General features: G+C 41.3%; 1 protein-coding gene across 2 annotated transcripts; it reads right to left on the reverse strand.

The window, feature by feature from the left end:
* Positions 1 to 21: 21 nt before the first annotated feature.
* Positions 22 to 17,427, reverse strand: gnai3 (guanine nucleotide binding protein (G protein), alpha inhibiting activity polypeptide 3). 2 transcript variants are annotated; one of them, XR_013077744.1, is made up of 10 exons: positions 16,753 to 17,427; positions 8,223 to 8,265; positions 7,591 to 7,732; positions 7,329 to 7,486; positions 5,990 to 6,118; positions 4,640 to 4,769; positions 4,104 to 4,257; positions 3,356 to 3,563; positions 628 to 1,971; positions 22 to 595 (listed from the first exon to the last, which is right to left on the reverse strand). XR_013077744.1 is itself a non-coding variant. In XM_076741969.1 (9 exons), exons 1-8 carry the CDS (start codon positions 16,868 to 16,870, stop codon positions 3,373 to 3,375), a joined length of 1,065 nt encoding a protein of 354 aa, XP_076598084.1. In that variant the 5' UTR covers positions 16,871 to 17,427; the 3' UTR covers positions 22 to 1,971; positions 3,356 to 3,372. The 2 variants fall into 2 exon arrangements, 1 of the variants encoding a protein (XP_076598084.1); XM_076741969.1 differs by having other exon boundaries at positions 22 to 1,971.
* Between the last annotated feature and the right edge of the window lie 1,637 nt (positions 17,428 to 19,064).

Genomic DNA, 19,064 nt, shown 5'->3' on the forward strand with positions numbered 1-19,064 from the left:
AATATGGTACATCGAAATGGAGAAACAGTGCTCTCCACACTGAGCCTTCGGCTGTTACTTGTTGGAGACAATGCTGCTGTTATAAGTTCCCTGTTCTAGTCAGAGGGGAAATGGCAGTGTATGGAAGTTCATTAACAATAAACCTATTGATGAAGCAAAACTAATTCAAGCCGCAATTAATCTGCAAGTCGAGATGTGCTACAGACCGATTTGTCAGCATAGGACAAAACAGAGTGAAATCAGTGTGTGGAACTGACAGGAAGCAGCAGAGCTTCTTTTGCTCTTTCTGCTTCTGACTGCTGAGGCCATTTCAGATAGAAATTACATTTAGAAATAAAGAAAAAGGACAGGGTCTACTTCGAAATAAATGGAGATAAATGTCAGCAGCAGACCTAAAAAAACAGTCTGAGATTATTTGTCTAAGTGTCAACAAATCCCATGAAAAGACCAAAATCAATAATTAATTACTCAACAATTATTCCCCTGAGCCACAGACCTCCATTGCTGTCCAGACCTATTAAAAACACATCAGTGGTTGACATGTTCCTTCATTACGATGAACTCGGCCACTTCAGTCCACATCGTTGATAATAGTCTCCAACAAAACTACTCCTGTTTGATTAAAACTGTAAAAACTACAGTACCCAGCTGTTTTAAGAGTTTTAAGGGCAGTTAGAACACAATGAGCCCTCAGCTCAAGCATAGAGATGTGTCTCTGGAGTCTAAAAATACTGTTTCCAATGTGCATAACCTCCTGGTTTAGGTGTGACTGGTCCTTTATCTTCACAGTGGAAAACATCTGGCTGCCGTTGCCTGTGGTAAGATTTTCAGATCAGTTTAGTGGTTAAAGTAGAAGAAAGGGAAGACAACTTTGTGCCATCATTTAATGATGTTAGAGTGAACCAATACAACTGCAGAAATGTAAAGAGAGCTAGACATTAAAATTGTTAATGTTTTCTACCAAGAAATGACCCAAACTGTACTCCACTATGGCATATTACAGCAACAGATTTCCTCAGTATTATGTGATGGCTACAGCCAAAGGACACAAATACAGTCTCTGGCTATATCAACTTATCCCACTTTTTATGTTTAATGCATTTATATATCTTCACTGATATCCATAGGATTAAAAAATGACCTTGAAAAAAAGGATACTCTATACTGACCTCCACTGAGTGAATAATATTAGTTATATTCAAACTCCTATGGAAAAAAAACCCCTGGGGAAATCAAGATCTCCCTCCACAAACTGATTTGCAGTGATGTGTCTCATGTATAAAAATACTGTTCAATACAATGTTGTCTAGTTAATAATTGAAATAAGTATGTAGACAGCCGTGTTGCTACTGAGCTCATTCGACTCTCGCTAACTAATTGCAGACCCAAAATGTTACGTTGCATACAATGAAACTGCTCACGCAAGACACTTCTCCATACATAAGTTATGGCATTCACACATTCAAAAGTGGAAAAACTATATAATTGCATCTCGAGTAAAGTATAAGTATTCACTAAAAGCGATGTGATACAGACTTAAGATAAGAGAAGATGTAACATAAAGAAAAGTGAACAGACTTTACATGTCAGCTGTGAAACTGTGAACGCAGTAATGTATGTCTGTTTTGGTCCTTGTACATATGACGAAACTATGAACGTGTCAGAGACATCAGAGGGGCTTTACCCGCCAGCCCCTGAGTGATGGAAAAGTCTTAAATATGATAGGACTCCACAGAACTCACAGTGGTCATTTCACAAAACATCCCCCGGCCCCCCAACTTATCACTTCCTCCCAGTATGTTCTGCATCATAAATCTGTTAAGACGAAAGTGATCATAGTCCCCAAATTGTGGAATTTAGGTCCTGCGTACAGCACGGCCACGAGCTCAGTCCTCAGTAACACCTACTTTCCAATTCGCCCTCTGCAGATAAGACATACCAGCCCAGAAGTCCTAATTCTCCTCCGGACACCTGCAAGGAGATAATAATCATTAAGACTTATGGCCACAGGAAGTACTGAATTCATTCATGCATCACTATGAAAACATATGAAAGCATATAATTTAATATTTCATTCATAAGATGCTTGATATAAAATATATAAAACACACTTTATTGACATGCTTTTTTAGTCTGTCTGCTTTGAGATGAGTGCTAAAGTTAGCATGGTACAATGCGCACAGTTAGCATAGGAACAGATGAGACACATGCAGGCGTATAGCACAACATTTAGCATGTTAACTTGTTAGCATAACATTTAGCATGTTAGCAGTTTTACCTCCACACACAAATACATTTCTTTGCCTTGTTTATAGCTGTTAGTCCTTTTAGCTTAGCACGTTACCGTTTTTACATCCACAAACATAAGTATCTGTTGTGTAAAATCTTAGCTAACGTCTGTTCATTTATGGTCAGCTTTCATGTGTGCAACAATAAAAAGTCAACTATTGTTTGCTATATTTAGCCTTTTTTTTATTAGCACTTCTGACACTGTTTTCTAGATGCAGGGTGCATGTTAAATGTAACTTTGAAATGCCTACACTCACTTTCTTTCTTTTCTGCGTTACAATAACAGTTGATTCTGGACACGTCTTGACAGACCAAGTAAACGATGCATCTGATTGCCGGTGACATCTGATCTGATGATATGATGAAAACTGGCTCATGGGTGACGCCGAATGCCCATCACAGCATGGGGGAGTGTGGAAGGGAACATTTGTGTAGTAATGATTTAAAGGGTCTTAAGCAGAGACTATAAATGTTATGCATATATAATTTTCTAAGATGATTTTCTCAGATGAAATGTTAGCTATCTATCTTCTCTACTGTTAAAGTGGTTATTTCAATTATTAAAGAGTCTGAAAAAAAAACAATCCTAACTCAACTTCACTTACTGTTGAAGCTTTTCGCAGAGCTTTCAATCACAGCACACAAGTTGATGACTAATTTGATGATCGTATGTGTTAGAACAGTTTGTCCACCCTCTTGTTTCTTCACATTACTGTTCGATTGTATTTTTCAGTCACAAATAAAACCCACTTTTTAGGTAACTTGCATTTCCAAGTGCCTATCTGCTCAGTCCATCATGAGTATGCTAGTGAACAAAAGTATTTAGTATTGATCCTCTGAGGTCAATGTCTGTATTAGCCAAAATTCATTGCAATTCATCCAACAAGCTATTTAACTCTGGACCAAAGTGGACCCAACAGACCAACACTGTCATTGCATGAGTGAAATCATAGAAAGGCTTGACTGTTGCAACAATCATTGATCAGCATGTCATTCTTTCCAGTTAGTTTCACAGCACCACCATTTTGCCATGTCTCTGCAGTGTAGGTAATGTCGGTGTGCTGACCTGCAGGGCCTGAAGCTTTAGTAGAGTCCGATCTCCCTCAGGTTGATCTTGATGATGACGTCGGTGACGGCATCGAACACAAACTGCACATTCTTGGTGTCTGTGGCACAGGTGAAATGGGTGTAGATCTCCTTGGTGTCCTTTCGTTTATTTAAGTCTTCAAACTGGCACTGGATATAAGCTGCAGCCTCCTCATATGAGTGCCCACCTGCAGAAAAATGTCAGTTGGATATAATTTACATGAAATGAGCTTGAGTTTTTCTTCATTCTTCATTCTTTGAGCTTGTTTTGATTAAAAAGTGGAAAGACTGGTCAGCAAAACATCTACTACAAAGTTAAACAACATGAACTGTGACGTAAACCCCTGTGTTGCAGATCTATAAATAGAAATAACTGTCAAAATCTCTCAAGGACATTAGAAAGGCCTGAGTTTATAAAACGTACAGGCAAAGAAATGGGCAGCAATGAGTAATTCAGAAAGCTTTAATGATGACGTTAAGCTGTTGTGCAGTTTCAAATATAAACAGGCTTCAGTTCACATGTGATAAAGCAGGTCGACAATAAAACGCAGAAGCTTTGTCTAGTTCAAGTGTACACATAATAAACTGACGGCAAGATCACACATTTCCAGGAAGTCGTTGCTTAGATACAGCAGATAGATAAATATTTCCTCAATGGGTGACTAAACACAATCTGACATTATCACATTAAAACTTCAACAGATTGCTGAAGCACAGGCTCGTCTCACCAGAGTATTCGGGGTAGCAGATGGTGAGCGGACTCCGGCTGATCTTCTCGTCAAACAAGTCCTTCTTATTGAGGAAGAGGATGATGGAGGTGAGCGTGAACCACTTGTTGTTGCAGATGGAGTCGAAAAGTTTCATGCTCTCATGCATGCGATTCTGAAGAAAGAGCACATGTGAACTTCCCCATAACGGCCTTTTTCACAGAGGACAGTTTGACATGTCACAGCAGGAAAAGCACAGGTGTAAATGAAAGACTGAACTTCATTTCCCTGCTTTGACCTGGATGGTGCCAGTTGGTGGCGGCTGGACATGGTGTCTAGTGCATTTGAACTTAAGACACAAAACGGCACATGCCACTCATGCTGGCCTGAACTACAGGCTCAGAGTGGCAAATGAAATATCACCATGGCATCGTAAAGGGCACAGACTAATAAAAAATATGAGTCAAAATGTCTGCTGTTTTCCAATAGAAAACATAAAATCCAATCTCAGCTATGTGTTGACAGTGAATTAAAAGCACAGAGTATCCATCACTGACCATCTCCTCATCCTCAGCCAGGACGAGGTCGTAGTCACTGAGCGCTACACAGAAAATGATACTTGTGACTCCCTCAAAACAGTGGATCCACTTCTTCCTCTCTGAACGCTGACCCCCGACATCAAACATCCTGCAGAGGCACACACACACACACACACACACACACACACACACACACACACAAGCACACACACACACACACACACACACACACACACTCACAGAGTAATGACATAAACAAATGTATAGTGAATGACCTCATTTTACATGTGATGTCATTTGAATTTTAGTGCTTTAAGAGGATGCGTGTCCTCATAAGTCCTGGGCAAGAGAACAAACACACACTTGTTTACATGTGTTGCCTCTGTCTCCACCTGAGGCCGTCAGAGGCAAACTAAATCTATACTGAGCTGTTTAACTGACACAGAAACGAAATGAAAGAACGCTTTGTGCTGCAACATCAATTCAGTGATTACACATTTCTAGATCCTGAGCGTTTTTTTTATGGGGTGACAAAGGCGGGCCATGGAAGCTATTAAAGTTATTGTTTCACCAATATTTATAAGTACAAGACAGAGTACAAGGACAGAGGCGATGTAATTACATTTAAAGCGACAAAGCTGGGTCACGGTAGGCTGAATGCCAGTCAGCAGCATTTGTGAGTTATAAAAGAGGCTTGAAAATCAGCATTTCTTAAAGCCACATGAGGCAACCAACAGAGCTCCAAACAAGCCACATGCAGGTGCATCAAAAAATACTACAGAATTATTCAATAAGAGGAGGATAACATGCAATAAACAGACAAAATGTGACCACAAGCTGGAGAATAGCCAGCATATATATGGATATAGGATACAGTATGAAGAAAGTTGAGATACTGCTCATGCAGCTGAACGTGATCCACCTCCAAACACGTCTTTGCAATCAAGAGTTAGTTACTTCAAAGTCATTTTACATGTGTATATGTGTCACGCAAGTGTTTTTGTTGCTGTCTCCTAGCCTTTTTTCCTTTGTGACCCTTTAATATAAAGGAACTCTTGTCCTCTTGCCACCCCTACATTTCCATATGAAGAAGTAAAATGCCCAAAAGGTAAAAGACTGGGGAAAAGTCTAAAAATAACCCCATAATATTATTTTTGTCTTGCAGAATTTGGTTGTTCAATATTTCCTACCCCAGTAATAATCTTGCACATTTTAGGTACAGACCTCCAGGTTGGAAAACAAATTTAAGTCTTATAATGAGGACATCTAAATGCAGTCAAGTAAAATCAGGCCATGACCGTAAAGCACAAAAAGCACAAACAGCCCACCTGAGGCCTCCATGAGCAGATAAATCACAGCTATACTAACTTGAAGTAGAGATCTTTGAAGGTGAAGTGAGTTTCCACGATGCCGGTGGTCTTCACACGTGTGCGCAGCACATCCTGCTGAGTCGGGATGTAGTTCGGCTGACAGATTCTGTCCAAGTCATTCAGGTAGCTGAGCGACAGAAAACATGGTGTATGAAAATGAGCCCAGAGCTGATGCACACATGGCAGCAGCAGCATCTGCAGCACAGGCAGCTCCCAATATGTGTTTCATGAAAACAGATCCACAAAACCCTGTGTTTTTCTATTTTTTTAACGCCACATGGTGATATGAGGTAATGCAGGGGGCTTTCCAGACTGATAGCTTATCAAAAACAAAAGACAACATAATGCAAAGCACCAAGACGTTTTTCGGACACTTATGTCTGCTGAAGTGGAGGGCTTGCTCTGCAGACAGACAACCGAGGACTCCACAGAATGATACTAAATATGGGCTCATATTTTGGTGCATGATAAACACTGGCTCCTTGTGGGTTGAGTAAAAACAGACTAACTGCACTGGTTTCTCTTGTCTCATAGTGCGGATAAAGTGCACCAAAGACCATGACAGCTCGGCTGTTTTCAAAACAAAGAACGTGTCCTTCACACCGAGCTACTTTCTTTCAGGGCGAGTGTGATATAAGTGCTGCACAAACAGACATTCTAGAGCTTCATCCATGTCTGATTGGTAATACAAGACTCAGCTATATTTAGCTCAAAGTGCTTTGTTTGCATTTTTCATTGAGCTTCATCAGACTGTTGCAATCAGCGGTGGATGATCACAAAAAAAACTGAAACCATGTTGTCAGATGAAGTTTCCAGTTGTCAGTTTCTCCTTTATGTTTCTCCTTTTTCAGGAATGCAATTAACTGTGCAACAAGCTGGCACAAGACCGTGAAGAACAAGACACATCTTGCCCCCTTCTTTGTTCCGGGGGAAATGTTACAGACACCAAGGCAGAAACCGGCTTTTAGTCAAAGTTCTGGCGACAATGAAAACAAAATGACAAGAAATGTCTCATCGAAGATGGATGACACAATTTCAAACTTCACTTTAAATCATCACAGCAGTTTCACTTCCTTTGGGAATTTTCGGAAAGCCTTAATAAGATGAACATTAGATGAGAAAAGGGTATTGGAATCAGGTCGGGCTGCAATTTAAGATTATTTTCATTATTGATTAATCTGCAGGCTATATATAATAATAAATGAATGCCAGATTAAATGATTCCTTGTTTTTTGCAGATGTTTTTCTCTCGATTCTCTAAAGCCCACAGTCATCTGTACATTGACTCATTCAATAAGCTTGCGGGGGTCTGCTTGTGTGGAGAAGTGAGTCCTCACTATGCAGCAGAGTCGTTGAGCTGATATTCCCGTGATCGATCGAAGCAGGTCTGAACCCCGCCATCGTTCCACAGCCTCTGAATCACGGTGGTCAGCTCCGCCGACATCACCCCTTCCTCTGCTGAGCTGGCCAGGACGAACAGCTGGCGGGCGTCGTCCTGCCAATAAAGACAAGAATTGCTGCCATTGAGCACTTGTTCTTGAACGGTGTTGTGGCTCTTGGAAAGTCATGATTGATGCAGACTGCTTGTAGTTAACTCACCGCCCGTGCAGCATCCCCAAAATCTATCTTTAACCGGCCCATTGCCCTGATGATGGCCATGATGGACTGGATGGTGTTGCTGTACACCACCACTTTGTACTGCTTGCACTCTTCTTCTGAGTAGCCATCTTCATGAATGATTCTGACACAGAAGCAAAATCCAAAACAGGCTTTCAGAGTCCAGATAAATGTTTGACAGAGTGAACAATGGCTTTAGCAAATGTGGGACAAATTACAGATTTGAAACATTTCATGCAACGCTGTCATTAGTGTTGGAATTTGAGCTTCAGTGAGCATGCAGCATGCCTAATGTGGGAACTGGGGGAGTCTATTCATGTCCTGCCAGGCTACGACTGGCCTCTGAGACCATTGTTTAACACGTTATGCAAAAGGGTTCCTCCTCTGCCTGAGCGGAGTGAAATGAGGCTCCTGCTTTGCTTCCATAGTATTTCCACAAAGATGATCCCTGTTTGTAATCACAGTTCTCCCAACACTATTAACCTCTGACGACAAGCTGAGAGTGGGAGTGAGGGACTGTCGTTCATCAGTGACACACAAAAAAAGAGCCAGAGTTTATTACAAGATGTCAGAGTTTAATGTCCTGTGCATCACTGTTATAAGCTGTAACTTACTTCATCTGCTTTACTATTGTGCTTTTCCCAGACTCCCCGGCACCTGAAAGAGAGGGACAGTAGTTACAGGAGACTATCACAAAAACACCTCCACACAGTTTCAAACCCCTCTCACATGGATCAAACCAGCATTTCCAAACCTAATCTGATCTCAGTTAATCACACATCATACAGTGTACAGTATGTTTGTGTAAAAACACCCAAGAAGAAGCAGCCTTGTGATTGATGTCAATGGCAGACATTTATGTGGGGGAGCGTATAGTCATGAAATACTACTTTACATTCTGCAGTGATGAACTACCTGCACCAGTCAGCAGTTTGTGAGTATGAGTGCATTAATTCTGCCTTGACAGCTAAGATATTTGTCATTGGACACAGAAAAACACAGGCACCGGTGTCACATGGAGGAATCAGGTACTGTCTGCATACTCTAAAATGTGTACACAGTACCACAGCTGGGAGCTAAAGAACAGAGAGGATCATTGGGAAAAAAAAGTGTTTAGTGTGATGAGCTGGGTGCCTCTTTAGGAAAGGAGACTTTTCACAGTAATGTCAATCTGGGACAAATGATGAACTAACGATTGGCACAATTGATATCAAAGTCTCACTGAGCCTCTATTACAATGCAATAATGATGAGTAGCAAAAGGATGTCACATGAGGAACCTTTAAAGTATTTCTACAAGAATCATCCAAACAGGAAACAGTTGTCACGCTTCTGGCTAAGCCAGTGTTTTTCCACTGGAGAGACAACCCCTGATATCATGCTGCTCTGGGCGTTAGAGCAGAGGGGCCATAAAAACACCACATATTATTCAAACGCTCCGTCTGCAATCTGAAGCCCCACAAAAAACAATTTCCAACTTGTTCTCTGACCCAAACACAGCTGTACAGTGTACAGTAAGAGAGTCTGCTGCTTTTCTATTTTTGATGCCAGAATGTCTCTTTATTGACTCTTTTTTTATTGTCTTTTGTCAGGATATCGTATTTCCCTTTAACAGAATTAAAGAGATTGAAATATCTTTAATAATAATGAACCTGATCAAATCAATTCCTCATCACGTTGCTGCCAGCCACTTGTTTTTTTTGTTTGTTTGCTTGTTTGTTTGGTTTTTTTGTGTACCAGACAGCAAGGAGTGTCACAGGGACGGTTCACACTGCCCTCACCCTTTTGTGAAGAGGAGCAGGAGAGAGCTGCAGCTAACAATTATTTTCATTAGCAACTAATCTGCAGATTTTTTTTCAATCAATCATTTGGTCTATAAAATGCCAGGAAAATGTGGAAAGTTTAAGTAAAGCACAAAAAGGCAGAAAGTCCTGAAGAGTAAGAAGCTAGAGCCAATGAATGTTTATGCATTTTTAGCTAGAAATACTGACTTAAATGATTATTAATCACGTACTAATATTCTATTCATCGAATAATCGATTGATAGTTTCAGCTCTACATGGATGTATTACAAGAAACCGTACCTCAAGATGCCGCCCATTCATTTCAATGAACAAGTGCAAATGTCACAAAAGTGGTTTTCTTCCACATTGTGTAGCCTGTTTCTACACTGCACCACTGATTTTACACTGAGATGAAGAGAAGAATAATCTCTAGGAATATCAACAGAATATTTAAGGAATTTATCAGTATTATTCTTATTTATTTATTTATTCACTTTCTTGGTAAGAGTTACATAAAAGATCAATGTTCAACTTGAAGCTGGAGCCAGCAGCCTCTTAGCTTAGCTTAGCTTAGCTTAGCATAAGGACTGGAAATAGGGGGAAACGACTAGCCTGGCTTTATCCAAAGGTAACAAAATCTAGACACAGTCAAGCACACAACACCCTGTAAAACCCAACCCAAGTCTTTATGCTAAGACAAGCTACAAGAACTGTGCTGTAGCTCCACTTTCATGTTTATCATATGGTATTAATCATCTCATCTACTGCAACTAACAGAGCAGAGAGTTGCAAACTATTCCTTTCAGTCTTCATGGTTTAAAAATCCATAACCTTGTTTGTTGTTTGAAGCATCAACAGTTTGCAGACTAATAACGGCTATGGAGAAAAATGCTTTTTGTGCTACAGTACCACAGCTGACCTCTGGGACAAGCTGGCAGGAAGATTGATTCGCTGGGCCATATCTAGCCCTCCTAACAGACCGATGGATGCACGACTGAGCCACTGCTGTGATTTAAACACAGGTTTCTATGGTGGTGAGCCAGGGCTTTGCCTGTGTGCCACCCACTGACTACCTCTAGAATCAGCATTTTTTCATAGCTGGAGTCTAATTAAAGAGGCATAAAAACATGTGTGCACATGAAACATTAGATGTCAGTCTCATCCAACCAATGAGAAACGATTTCCATAAACATCTGGGGTGAGTTTATACTGGTGGTAGAGCCTCATTTTGCTTAATATAACTGCAATAATTATCAGCAACCGCAGAATGAGGATGTTTTCAGGCACTGGAATTTGAAATATGGATACTAGCTTCGTTTTTAAGACAGCCAGGAACAAGTCTCAATATAAGAACACTTTAAAATAAGGACATACATTGTCTTAATCTTGCTGTTCCCCTATAAGGTGGTGAGATACAATCCCACTGCCAGTTAGGAATCCTTAGCAGATGAATTCTGTTGAGAATGCTTACAGTAGAGTAATATTTTCAGATGGCCAGCCAACAAGAAATAAATCCATGAATTCTTTGGTTAAGATGTCACCAGTAAAAGAGATTTATGCTCGCGCACACAGACAGGCAAGACAGAACAAATTGTGTTGATCCCTTTCCTCAGTTCTGTCAGTCACCAATTTTCTCATTCGTGGCATTTTTTGGCTGATAATCAAGCGTGGCTTCCTGCCAGTTCACAAACCAACTTTACACAGGCATTCGCAGAGTTGTCCAAACCCATGCAGGAGTCCAAACCAAGCCTCATTTAACAAGAATCTCAAACGCACAGTTTTTATGAAACACTGTTCGTGGTCAAACAGGAGACCATTTTCATTGGAGGGGTGCGCTGGCTCTCCAGCTTTGTGGTTTCGTACAAAGAGCAGCAGCCGAACTCCTCTTTGTTTTCCCCTTTAACTCGGCTGTTCCAGCACAGACAGGGAGTGGAGGGCACTGCCTGGAAAAATCACTTCCCCCCAACTCTGTGGTCAGAACTTGAAAATGAATGTTTCCATACAATGAGATTTTACCACTGCATTGTAAAGTCGCACCACCACATCAGCCTGAAGTTAATCCTCACAGATCAGTTAGCTGCCGGTCTGCATTTTTGGCAAACTGATCCAGCGACAACATCTATGTGACTTCATGTGAAATCTATTTCAGGTTTCACTTCTGTCATGACACTCAGCTCTCAATTCCCTAAAATAGCTCGTCTTCTACACAACAAACCGATGCAATCAGGCTGTAATCTGACAGCAAGACAGTGGAAACAGTTTGATAAAAATCACCTCACTCACAGTTGTGCATACAACTGGCTTTGAAATGGCAGGAAGTACCTGGCCTGGTTTTGTTCTGGCCATATCTTTCAGATGAAGGTACCAGAAAAACTGGCTTTCATTTTGAGAATGATGCTGCTATCTGGAAAACAAGCAATGAGGAGAAAAGCAGGAAACCAGTCAAAGATTTGATTTGATTGAGATTTAACACTCACACGTGTTCACGTACTGTGGTTCTGGTTCTGATTATGGTGAGTATCACTGAGACATAAATCTGTTCAGTGAGATTTCTTTGGAAAAATAAGATTTACAACATGACATTTCAGTGCCTGGTACTGTGTTTCTCTGATCTACAAAGTTTATTTTATGCGTCTACTGAACACTCTAGTCCCTCCATGACAAATCACAGATACTACCTCTACCCTCCAGCAATGATAATCAGCAAATTCATTTGTGCATTTGGTATACGCTGTCTTGAAATGTTCACCACCCTTGGATTTTTCCATATTTTTCCATGTTACAATCACAAATTAAACCAGATTTTATTGGGGTTGGATCTTTTTGAGGTGGAGGGGAAATATTAGATGATTTTCAAAAGTTATTCACAAATAAAAATGTGAAAATTGTTGAGAGCATTCAAATCCCTAACTAAGATCAGGTGCGACTAACTGCCTTCTGGAGTCACATAATTAGCTTAAGAGAGTCCACCTGTGTGCACTCTATATATAAACCTGTGTGCACTCTTTGTTAGAGAAACACCACAGTGAAGATGCTGTAGAGAAGTCAAACGCAGGGTTAGGTTATAAAAAGCTTTGAATGTCTCACAGGGCACAATTAAATCCATCATTTAAAAAACAAAAAAATATGTCACAACAGCAAATCTACCAAGAGAAGGCTGTCAACCTAAACAGGGCAGGCAAGGAGAGAGGAAACCATGAGGCCGATGGTAACTGTGGAGGAGCTGGAAAGATCTGCAGCTCAGGTGGGAGAATCTGTCCACCAGACAAGTGTTAGTCGTGCACTCCACCCTCCACACACAGGCGAGAAGAAAGGTGTTGCAGAAAGAAAGAAAGAAAGCTATAAGAAATCCCACTTTGCCACAAGCCATGTGGGAGACACACCAAACAGTATGTGTGGCTGCACATCACCCTGAACACACCATCCCCTCAGTGAAACACGCATGGCAGCAGGATTGAGACAAGATGGAACAAAATACAAGGCAATTCTCGATGAAAACCTGTTTCAGTCTGCCAGACTTGAGACTAAGACAGAGGCTCCACGCAGCGGAACAACGACCTGAAGCGTACAGTCAGAGCTTCACTTGAATGGTTTAAGGCAAAGAATGTTAATGTGTTAGAAAATTGCTGTTCACAGACAGTATCCATCCAATCTGACTGAGCTGTTTTACCAAGAATGGGCAAAAAGTGCAGTCTCTAGATGTGCAAACACTAAATTATGCTGTGATTTCAGAGAAAGGCCGCTCTCAGTATTTACTCAGCGGAGTGAATCCTGGTGCATCCAACAGATGTCTGCTTTTTTGTCTTAATTCTTGTTTGTGTTGCAACAAGTATTTTGCTCTTTCAAAGCATAAGCATGTTGTGTCAATCAAATGGTAACATGCCCAATAAAACACGTTAAAATTTCAGGTTGTAACGCTGTGAAAAGTCGAAAAGTCCTCATGAAACGAACTGAACCATGACTGATTCTTTAAGAACATTAGTTTAGTGGTAATAAACACCTTCCACTGTGAAGAAATAAGTCATGTCAAGTGGAGAATTTTCATGCTACACAAACAGTGCGACTTGTTGAGACACAGCTCTGTGCAACGTCTGCCATCAGTGTGACGTTGTAGTCTCTTCTGCAGAAGTCCTGCTGCATGAATGATTACTTAATTTCAATGACTAATTTAATAGCTGTATCTGAATCACCCATTTAATCAATTACTTGGTGCTCTCATTTACTCTGGTAACATGTTTCAGACCATGTTTAATCAGATAACATCAGATCACATTACAGGACAAATGAAAACACCAAAGCGAGGCTCCACATGCTACGATGTCCTGGTTAGTCAGCTGTCTCTTCAAACTTCAGCATTTCACAAGCATAAAGAGCCTGTTTGTCCTCCTCATATCATTCATTTGGCCCCAATTGCATAACATGTGAAAAAGGCAATGTCTCAACCAAAAACTTCAAGAGCATTGTGTTACAACATCGCATCAGTGCAATCAGCTCAAGGCAACACATAGCTGATGCTGCACAAGCTGTTTGGACAATGTGTATGGCTGTTTCAAAACTGTTGTCCTCTGGCTGTAGTTTCACTGGCATGTGGGTCAGAAGCTCTTGCTTCTTCTTTTTTTTTTTTTTTTCTTCCTCAGGACAAATCATCTTCATTCATCTTTGTTTCACTCCACATTTTTCCCCTGGCCCTTTGGCAGCCAACGCTTCAGTTAAAGCTGCTTCAATCAATATGTTTTTATGAACAATGGATAAAAAATGGTTATGAAATAAATCGCTTGTCGTAATGAACCCACAGAGAATTATGATCAAACTCTGCAGTTCCCCTCAGCTCTGTGTAATTAGGCAACTGTTTGCTGTATGTACATGTACATGTTCTGCAATTTGGTGCCCAAACGGTTTCTTAGTGTAATTCACTTAAACACCATTGTGGTAAATACGGACAGCTGTGCACGTACATTTGTTGTGAAGGCGACATTACTTCTGATGATAAACTAGCGAGTCGACAACAATCAGAGAGAGTTGAGGCAGAGCAGCTGGAGAACATCAGAGAGGAAACCAGAAAACATTTTCTCCATAAAATATGATCCACTTTCACCAAAATAGTTAGTGGTTTGTGACAAGGTGCCGTAAGGCGTTACGGACTTCTTGTGGGAGGTCGTACTGGCTCAGCCCAAGTTACATGGTGTGTTCAGGGCACAGAGTGGGAACGGAAGAGGCACCATTCTCCCTGTTATCATCAAAATGACTCTGAAGCAGTTATTTAAAGGGAAAATAGTTGCATAATGTTGCTTTAATGTTTCATCAGATGGTGACCTCAACACTACAGGAAGTTGAACAGACTTCTGTCTCTTTGCTCAGTTCTTTGTTAGTTCCAAGTTAATTCTTAACATATTCTAATTTTGTACACAAGAGTGTTAACATGCCAAAGTCAGAAACGTTCAAATCCTGCACGAGAGCTTTAATTTTTTGCTAAAAAGTGAAATACTGACAATTCTGATAATGGTGAGTCAGACAAAATAGACTATTTGAAGAGTTTGGATAACTTGTCATAACTTGTCATTATTATTGTTATTTTCTAATTATTCACTGCTGCAGTGGCCTAAAAAGTGTAACAGAACAGTCACCTTAGATACAAAGAACAGAGCGTTCTCTCTCGGACAGCAGTTCCTCTGCTGAGGTGTGATATTGTGCCACAAACGTTTCCTGACTTATACTGTATATGGACCAGCGGTTCCCAACCTGGAGGTCGGGACACCACAGGACGTCTCTAGAGGTCTCATGCGATTGAGGAAAACACTGTTGCTTTAAACTGTTGACCTTTCTAAACTTGTGAAATACTGGATACTTTCACTTCTCCAGGCCTCTAAAAGGTTCAGCTGAGACATATCCACAATCCACTCGAAAGCCATAAACTGTGAGGAGGGATCAAGAGCAGATGCTGCTTCTTTTTCAAGGGCCACAAACTACAAATGCTGGGGTTCAGGGTATACAATACAAACACATTTGCAGCTAGGAAATGGGACGATGAGTTAAATTACTTCTTGAAAACTGACACAGGACACGCTGAGAGAGAACTTCCTGCCAGAGGGAACAGAGCATACAAGTGTTGAGCGCTGCTGGTCTGGGGGCATTTAATCCCCCTGGCACGTCTGTGCAGTCCACACCCACCGTGTCAGTGCCACCGAGTGTGTGTCAGTAATTTACACCAGCAGGCAGTGCAGTAACACACAGCCAGTGCTCAGCACAGCCTGACTATAGGAGTGGCCATGACACTGAATCTGGAAATCACCAATTTCATGCTTCCTTTTTTTTTTTTGTTTTCCATTTAGACTGAAGGACCTGAAATGATCTTTGACAGCCCAAAGCTTCATCAAATGGCAAACAAAGTCTAAAATAAGTTCAATTAAAAAACAATATAGATGAGCAAGATGAAGAATAATAAACATGGAAAAACTCAATTCATTAATCATTCATCAATTACTGATGAATAGAAAATTCATTGATACTGATTTTTGTACATCAGAGTTTTCAAACATGACTGAGATCCAGCTTCTGATTTGATGCTTGTCTTTGCCTTGCATGTTTATAAACCGAATACTTTTCGGTTTGGTCATAGAAAATTGATAGATTTCATGCGAGTTTGACCAAATGATTCATTATCAAAACATAATGATCAGCTGCAGCCCTCAGTGTAATGAGCATGCACAGATACTTATCTAGTTGACAGTCCTCTGTATAAGCTCAACTATTTCAAGAGGTCATTGTGGGACACATATGACTCAGAAATTGCTTTGCATTCCGAGATTAGACAGAACAGTCACACAAATTAAAAATAACTCAATGCTGAATATCTATACTTGTTCCAAAACAGATTTACTTTCAGTTTTTTGACGCTCGGGTCCTTGAAAACGTTGACCCAAACCCGCCTGACCAGGGTCACCATTTCCCTGCAGCTGTAATGTTTTGTATAGGCACTGAAGTTAAACAGGCCTGCATGAGTTACTGTGTGTTTTGTGACAAGTGTCAACACTTGTCAACAAACGGTCTCCTCCGAGCACGTACTCCTTCCTTCACTGAAAACAGTTCACAAGTGACAGAGGAAGCAGCGGAGGCGCGCGTTAGCCCCTCACCACCAACATCTGGTTTACTTCTGCAAGCTGTGTCAGTGCAGAAATGATGAGCCACAGCTGCATTAAACAAACAGCAGGAGGAGGCGACGGAGGAGGAGGAGGAGGAGGAGGGTTTGGAGTCAGATAAACTAAAGAATGCAGTGAAAAAGTGAACATGAAAAGTGGCCCAATATTGACGATGATCAAATGTGATTTCATGCACGAAAAAAGAGGCAGAAACACAGTTCATACCGAGCAGGAGCAGCTTCACCTCTCTGGAGGACTTCTCTCGGTCCTCCCGCAGGTTTTTGTCAATCATTTTACTCCTCTCCACCGCAGCTTTGTCCTCGGCGCTGATCGTGCAGCCCATGTTCACTATCTGACAACTTCTTCAGGGTCGGATTGTGGTTTCAGCCGCTCATGGGTTGACGGGAAGCGCCGTCAAACAGCCTTTGGCTCTGTGTGAGCTGAAGTTTCCCAGCCGATGAGAAGCGGAGAGAGGGGGGAAAGGCGTTGGCACTGGAGGCTCGTCCGTCCGACTGGAAAGCCTCAGTGTGCTGCAGGGTCACAGCGCTTCAGTCCACACGCTCCTGTCTGTCCAGGTGACTGCACGCGGGATTTTAAGTAGAAAAACTCCCCAAACAGCTGTTTTAAACACCTTTTTCCAATCTATCCGTAGTTTATACTCACAGAAGAACATATAAACTGGAAAAGAAGAAAGCAAAACACTTGAAGTAGAAACTTGTGTGGAACATCAGGCGCATAATCCAGCGTTTTTCAAGAAATATTCGCAATCAAAATCACCGGACTTTCCCCATAAGACTATGACTACTGCGCAGTCGCGCGTTCATCCAGCTGATCCAGCTGCAAACCAAGAAAACGGCACTCGAAAGGAGAAATGATGCGCCCCGGGGGGCTGATGGGAAATGTAGTCGCCTCGGAACTACCAGTTTTTCTAAATTCCACCAATTTCTGTGTGTGAAGCTCACAGACGGGCAGGGGTCGATATGTTCCACACAAGGCTTGGTGAAATGAGGTGTGTTGTGTTTTAGAACGAGCTGAGGACACAGGAGTAAGTTTTCTCTGCGGTTCACGTTCATGTGCAGTCAGCAGAGACCGACAGCGGTTTATGTGGTATGAGAGCGCCGCTAGTGGACTCACAGCGGAACTGCAGGCGTGGATTTGATCAATCTAGTCGACCTTCTGCACTTCACTGCTAAATGAGAGCAATTCACAGCATGATTTTAAGACTGTTTTGTTCTTGGTTGCCTAATTGCAAACCTAGAACTTATGTATGTCTGTCACCTTAATGCAGCAGCAATTTACTATTAGTGAGTAAATCATTTACTTATGCTTTATAGATCATTTATAAGCCATCAATTAAAACAGATTTTGATATCTTTTTGATTGGTTGTCCTGTATGACCATACATCGTCCAGCTTATCAAGCCTTTCTTTAATGGATTACCAATATTTATGATATATTATCATCAAAAAGAAAGGATTAGAATAACAGGGATTTTACATTATATGAATGCTTGTTGGTGGCTTTTAATTGATCTATTAAGCATCAGTAAAGTATTTATTAAACATTATAAATCCACTAGTTACAGCATATAAACTCTTTATGATGGGCTCCTTATTGGGAACTGGTTTCATTATATGATACATGGAGTAAATGTAGGTCATCTTTAATCATCATGTAGAACTTTGCTCCTTTGCCTGATCAGCTCCTGCTCCTGCTCTCCTCATCAGGTTTATCAGCAGTCAGGATTTGGAAGTGAGAAATTCATTTGAGTGAGGAGACGTTTCAATGCAGACAGCCTCCATACTCACAGGCAGACATGTTTTGTTGTTGTTGGTTGCTGCTCAGAGAGCTGTGAGCCTGTTTGTGACGTCTCGAATGATTGCAGCTCTCTGTTTACATGTTTGGTTCGTAAGAAACAAACCCAGCTCATCCACTGAGCGACTGCACTGTGCACCCAGTGGCCCTCTGGGGTGACGCGATGGTGGCCTCTGTCCTTGAAGACTTTCACCAGGCGCGTTGTAGCCTGTCACAAAGGTCAGGCTGTTTGAACTGTTCCTGAGCGCTGCAGGAGGCGCTCTCCACTGCTCAACATGAAAGCTATGAGTCACTCTGTCCGATGGGGAGCAGCACAGGAGAGGGTAAATTAGGATAATCAGAAAATAGGGGGTGAGCCTCGGGTGCTGCGCGGTGGATGGTGGAATCTGTGTTTGGATATTTCTGGAGTAAAACGACCGCCAGATCAGACATTTTATCTCCAAATAACCCTGCAAATATGCATTATAGCTTAGGAATATTGAATATACAGAAGAATAAGGGAATCTTTCTGGTCTTTGCAAGTAATTATTGAAAATTTAAAATCAGTTCTAAAATGTTCAAGTTACCAGTGTAGAGGTGCTAAAATAGTCTTCTGTTGGAGGTTGTGAGCAGTCTTACTGCAGCATTTTGAACTAGTTAAAGTTTGGAGAGGTTGTATTGAGTGAGACAGGAACACAGCAGATATACAGGATGTAATGAAAGCGTGGATGTCAGTTTCCAGA

The sequence above is a fragment of the Chaetodon auriga genome, chromosome 10 (assembly GCF_051107435.1).
Source record: "Chaetodon auriga isolate fChaAug3 chromosome 10, fChaAug3.hap1, whole genome shotgun sequence".
Taxonomy (NCBI): domain Eukaryota; kingdom Metazoa; phylum Chordata; class Actinopteri; order Chaetodontiformes; family Chaetodontidae; genus Chaetodon; species Chaetodon auriga.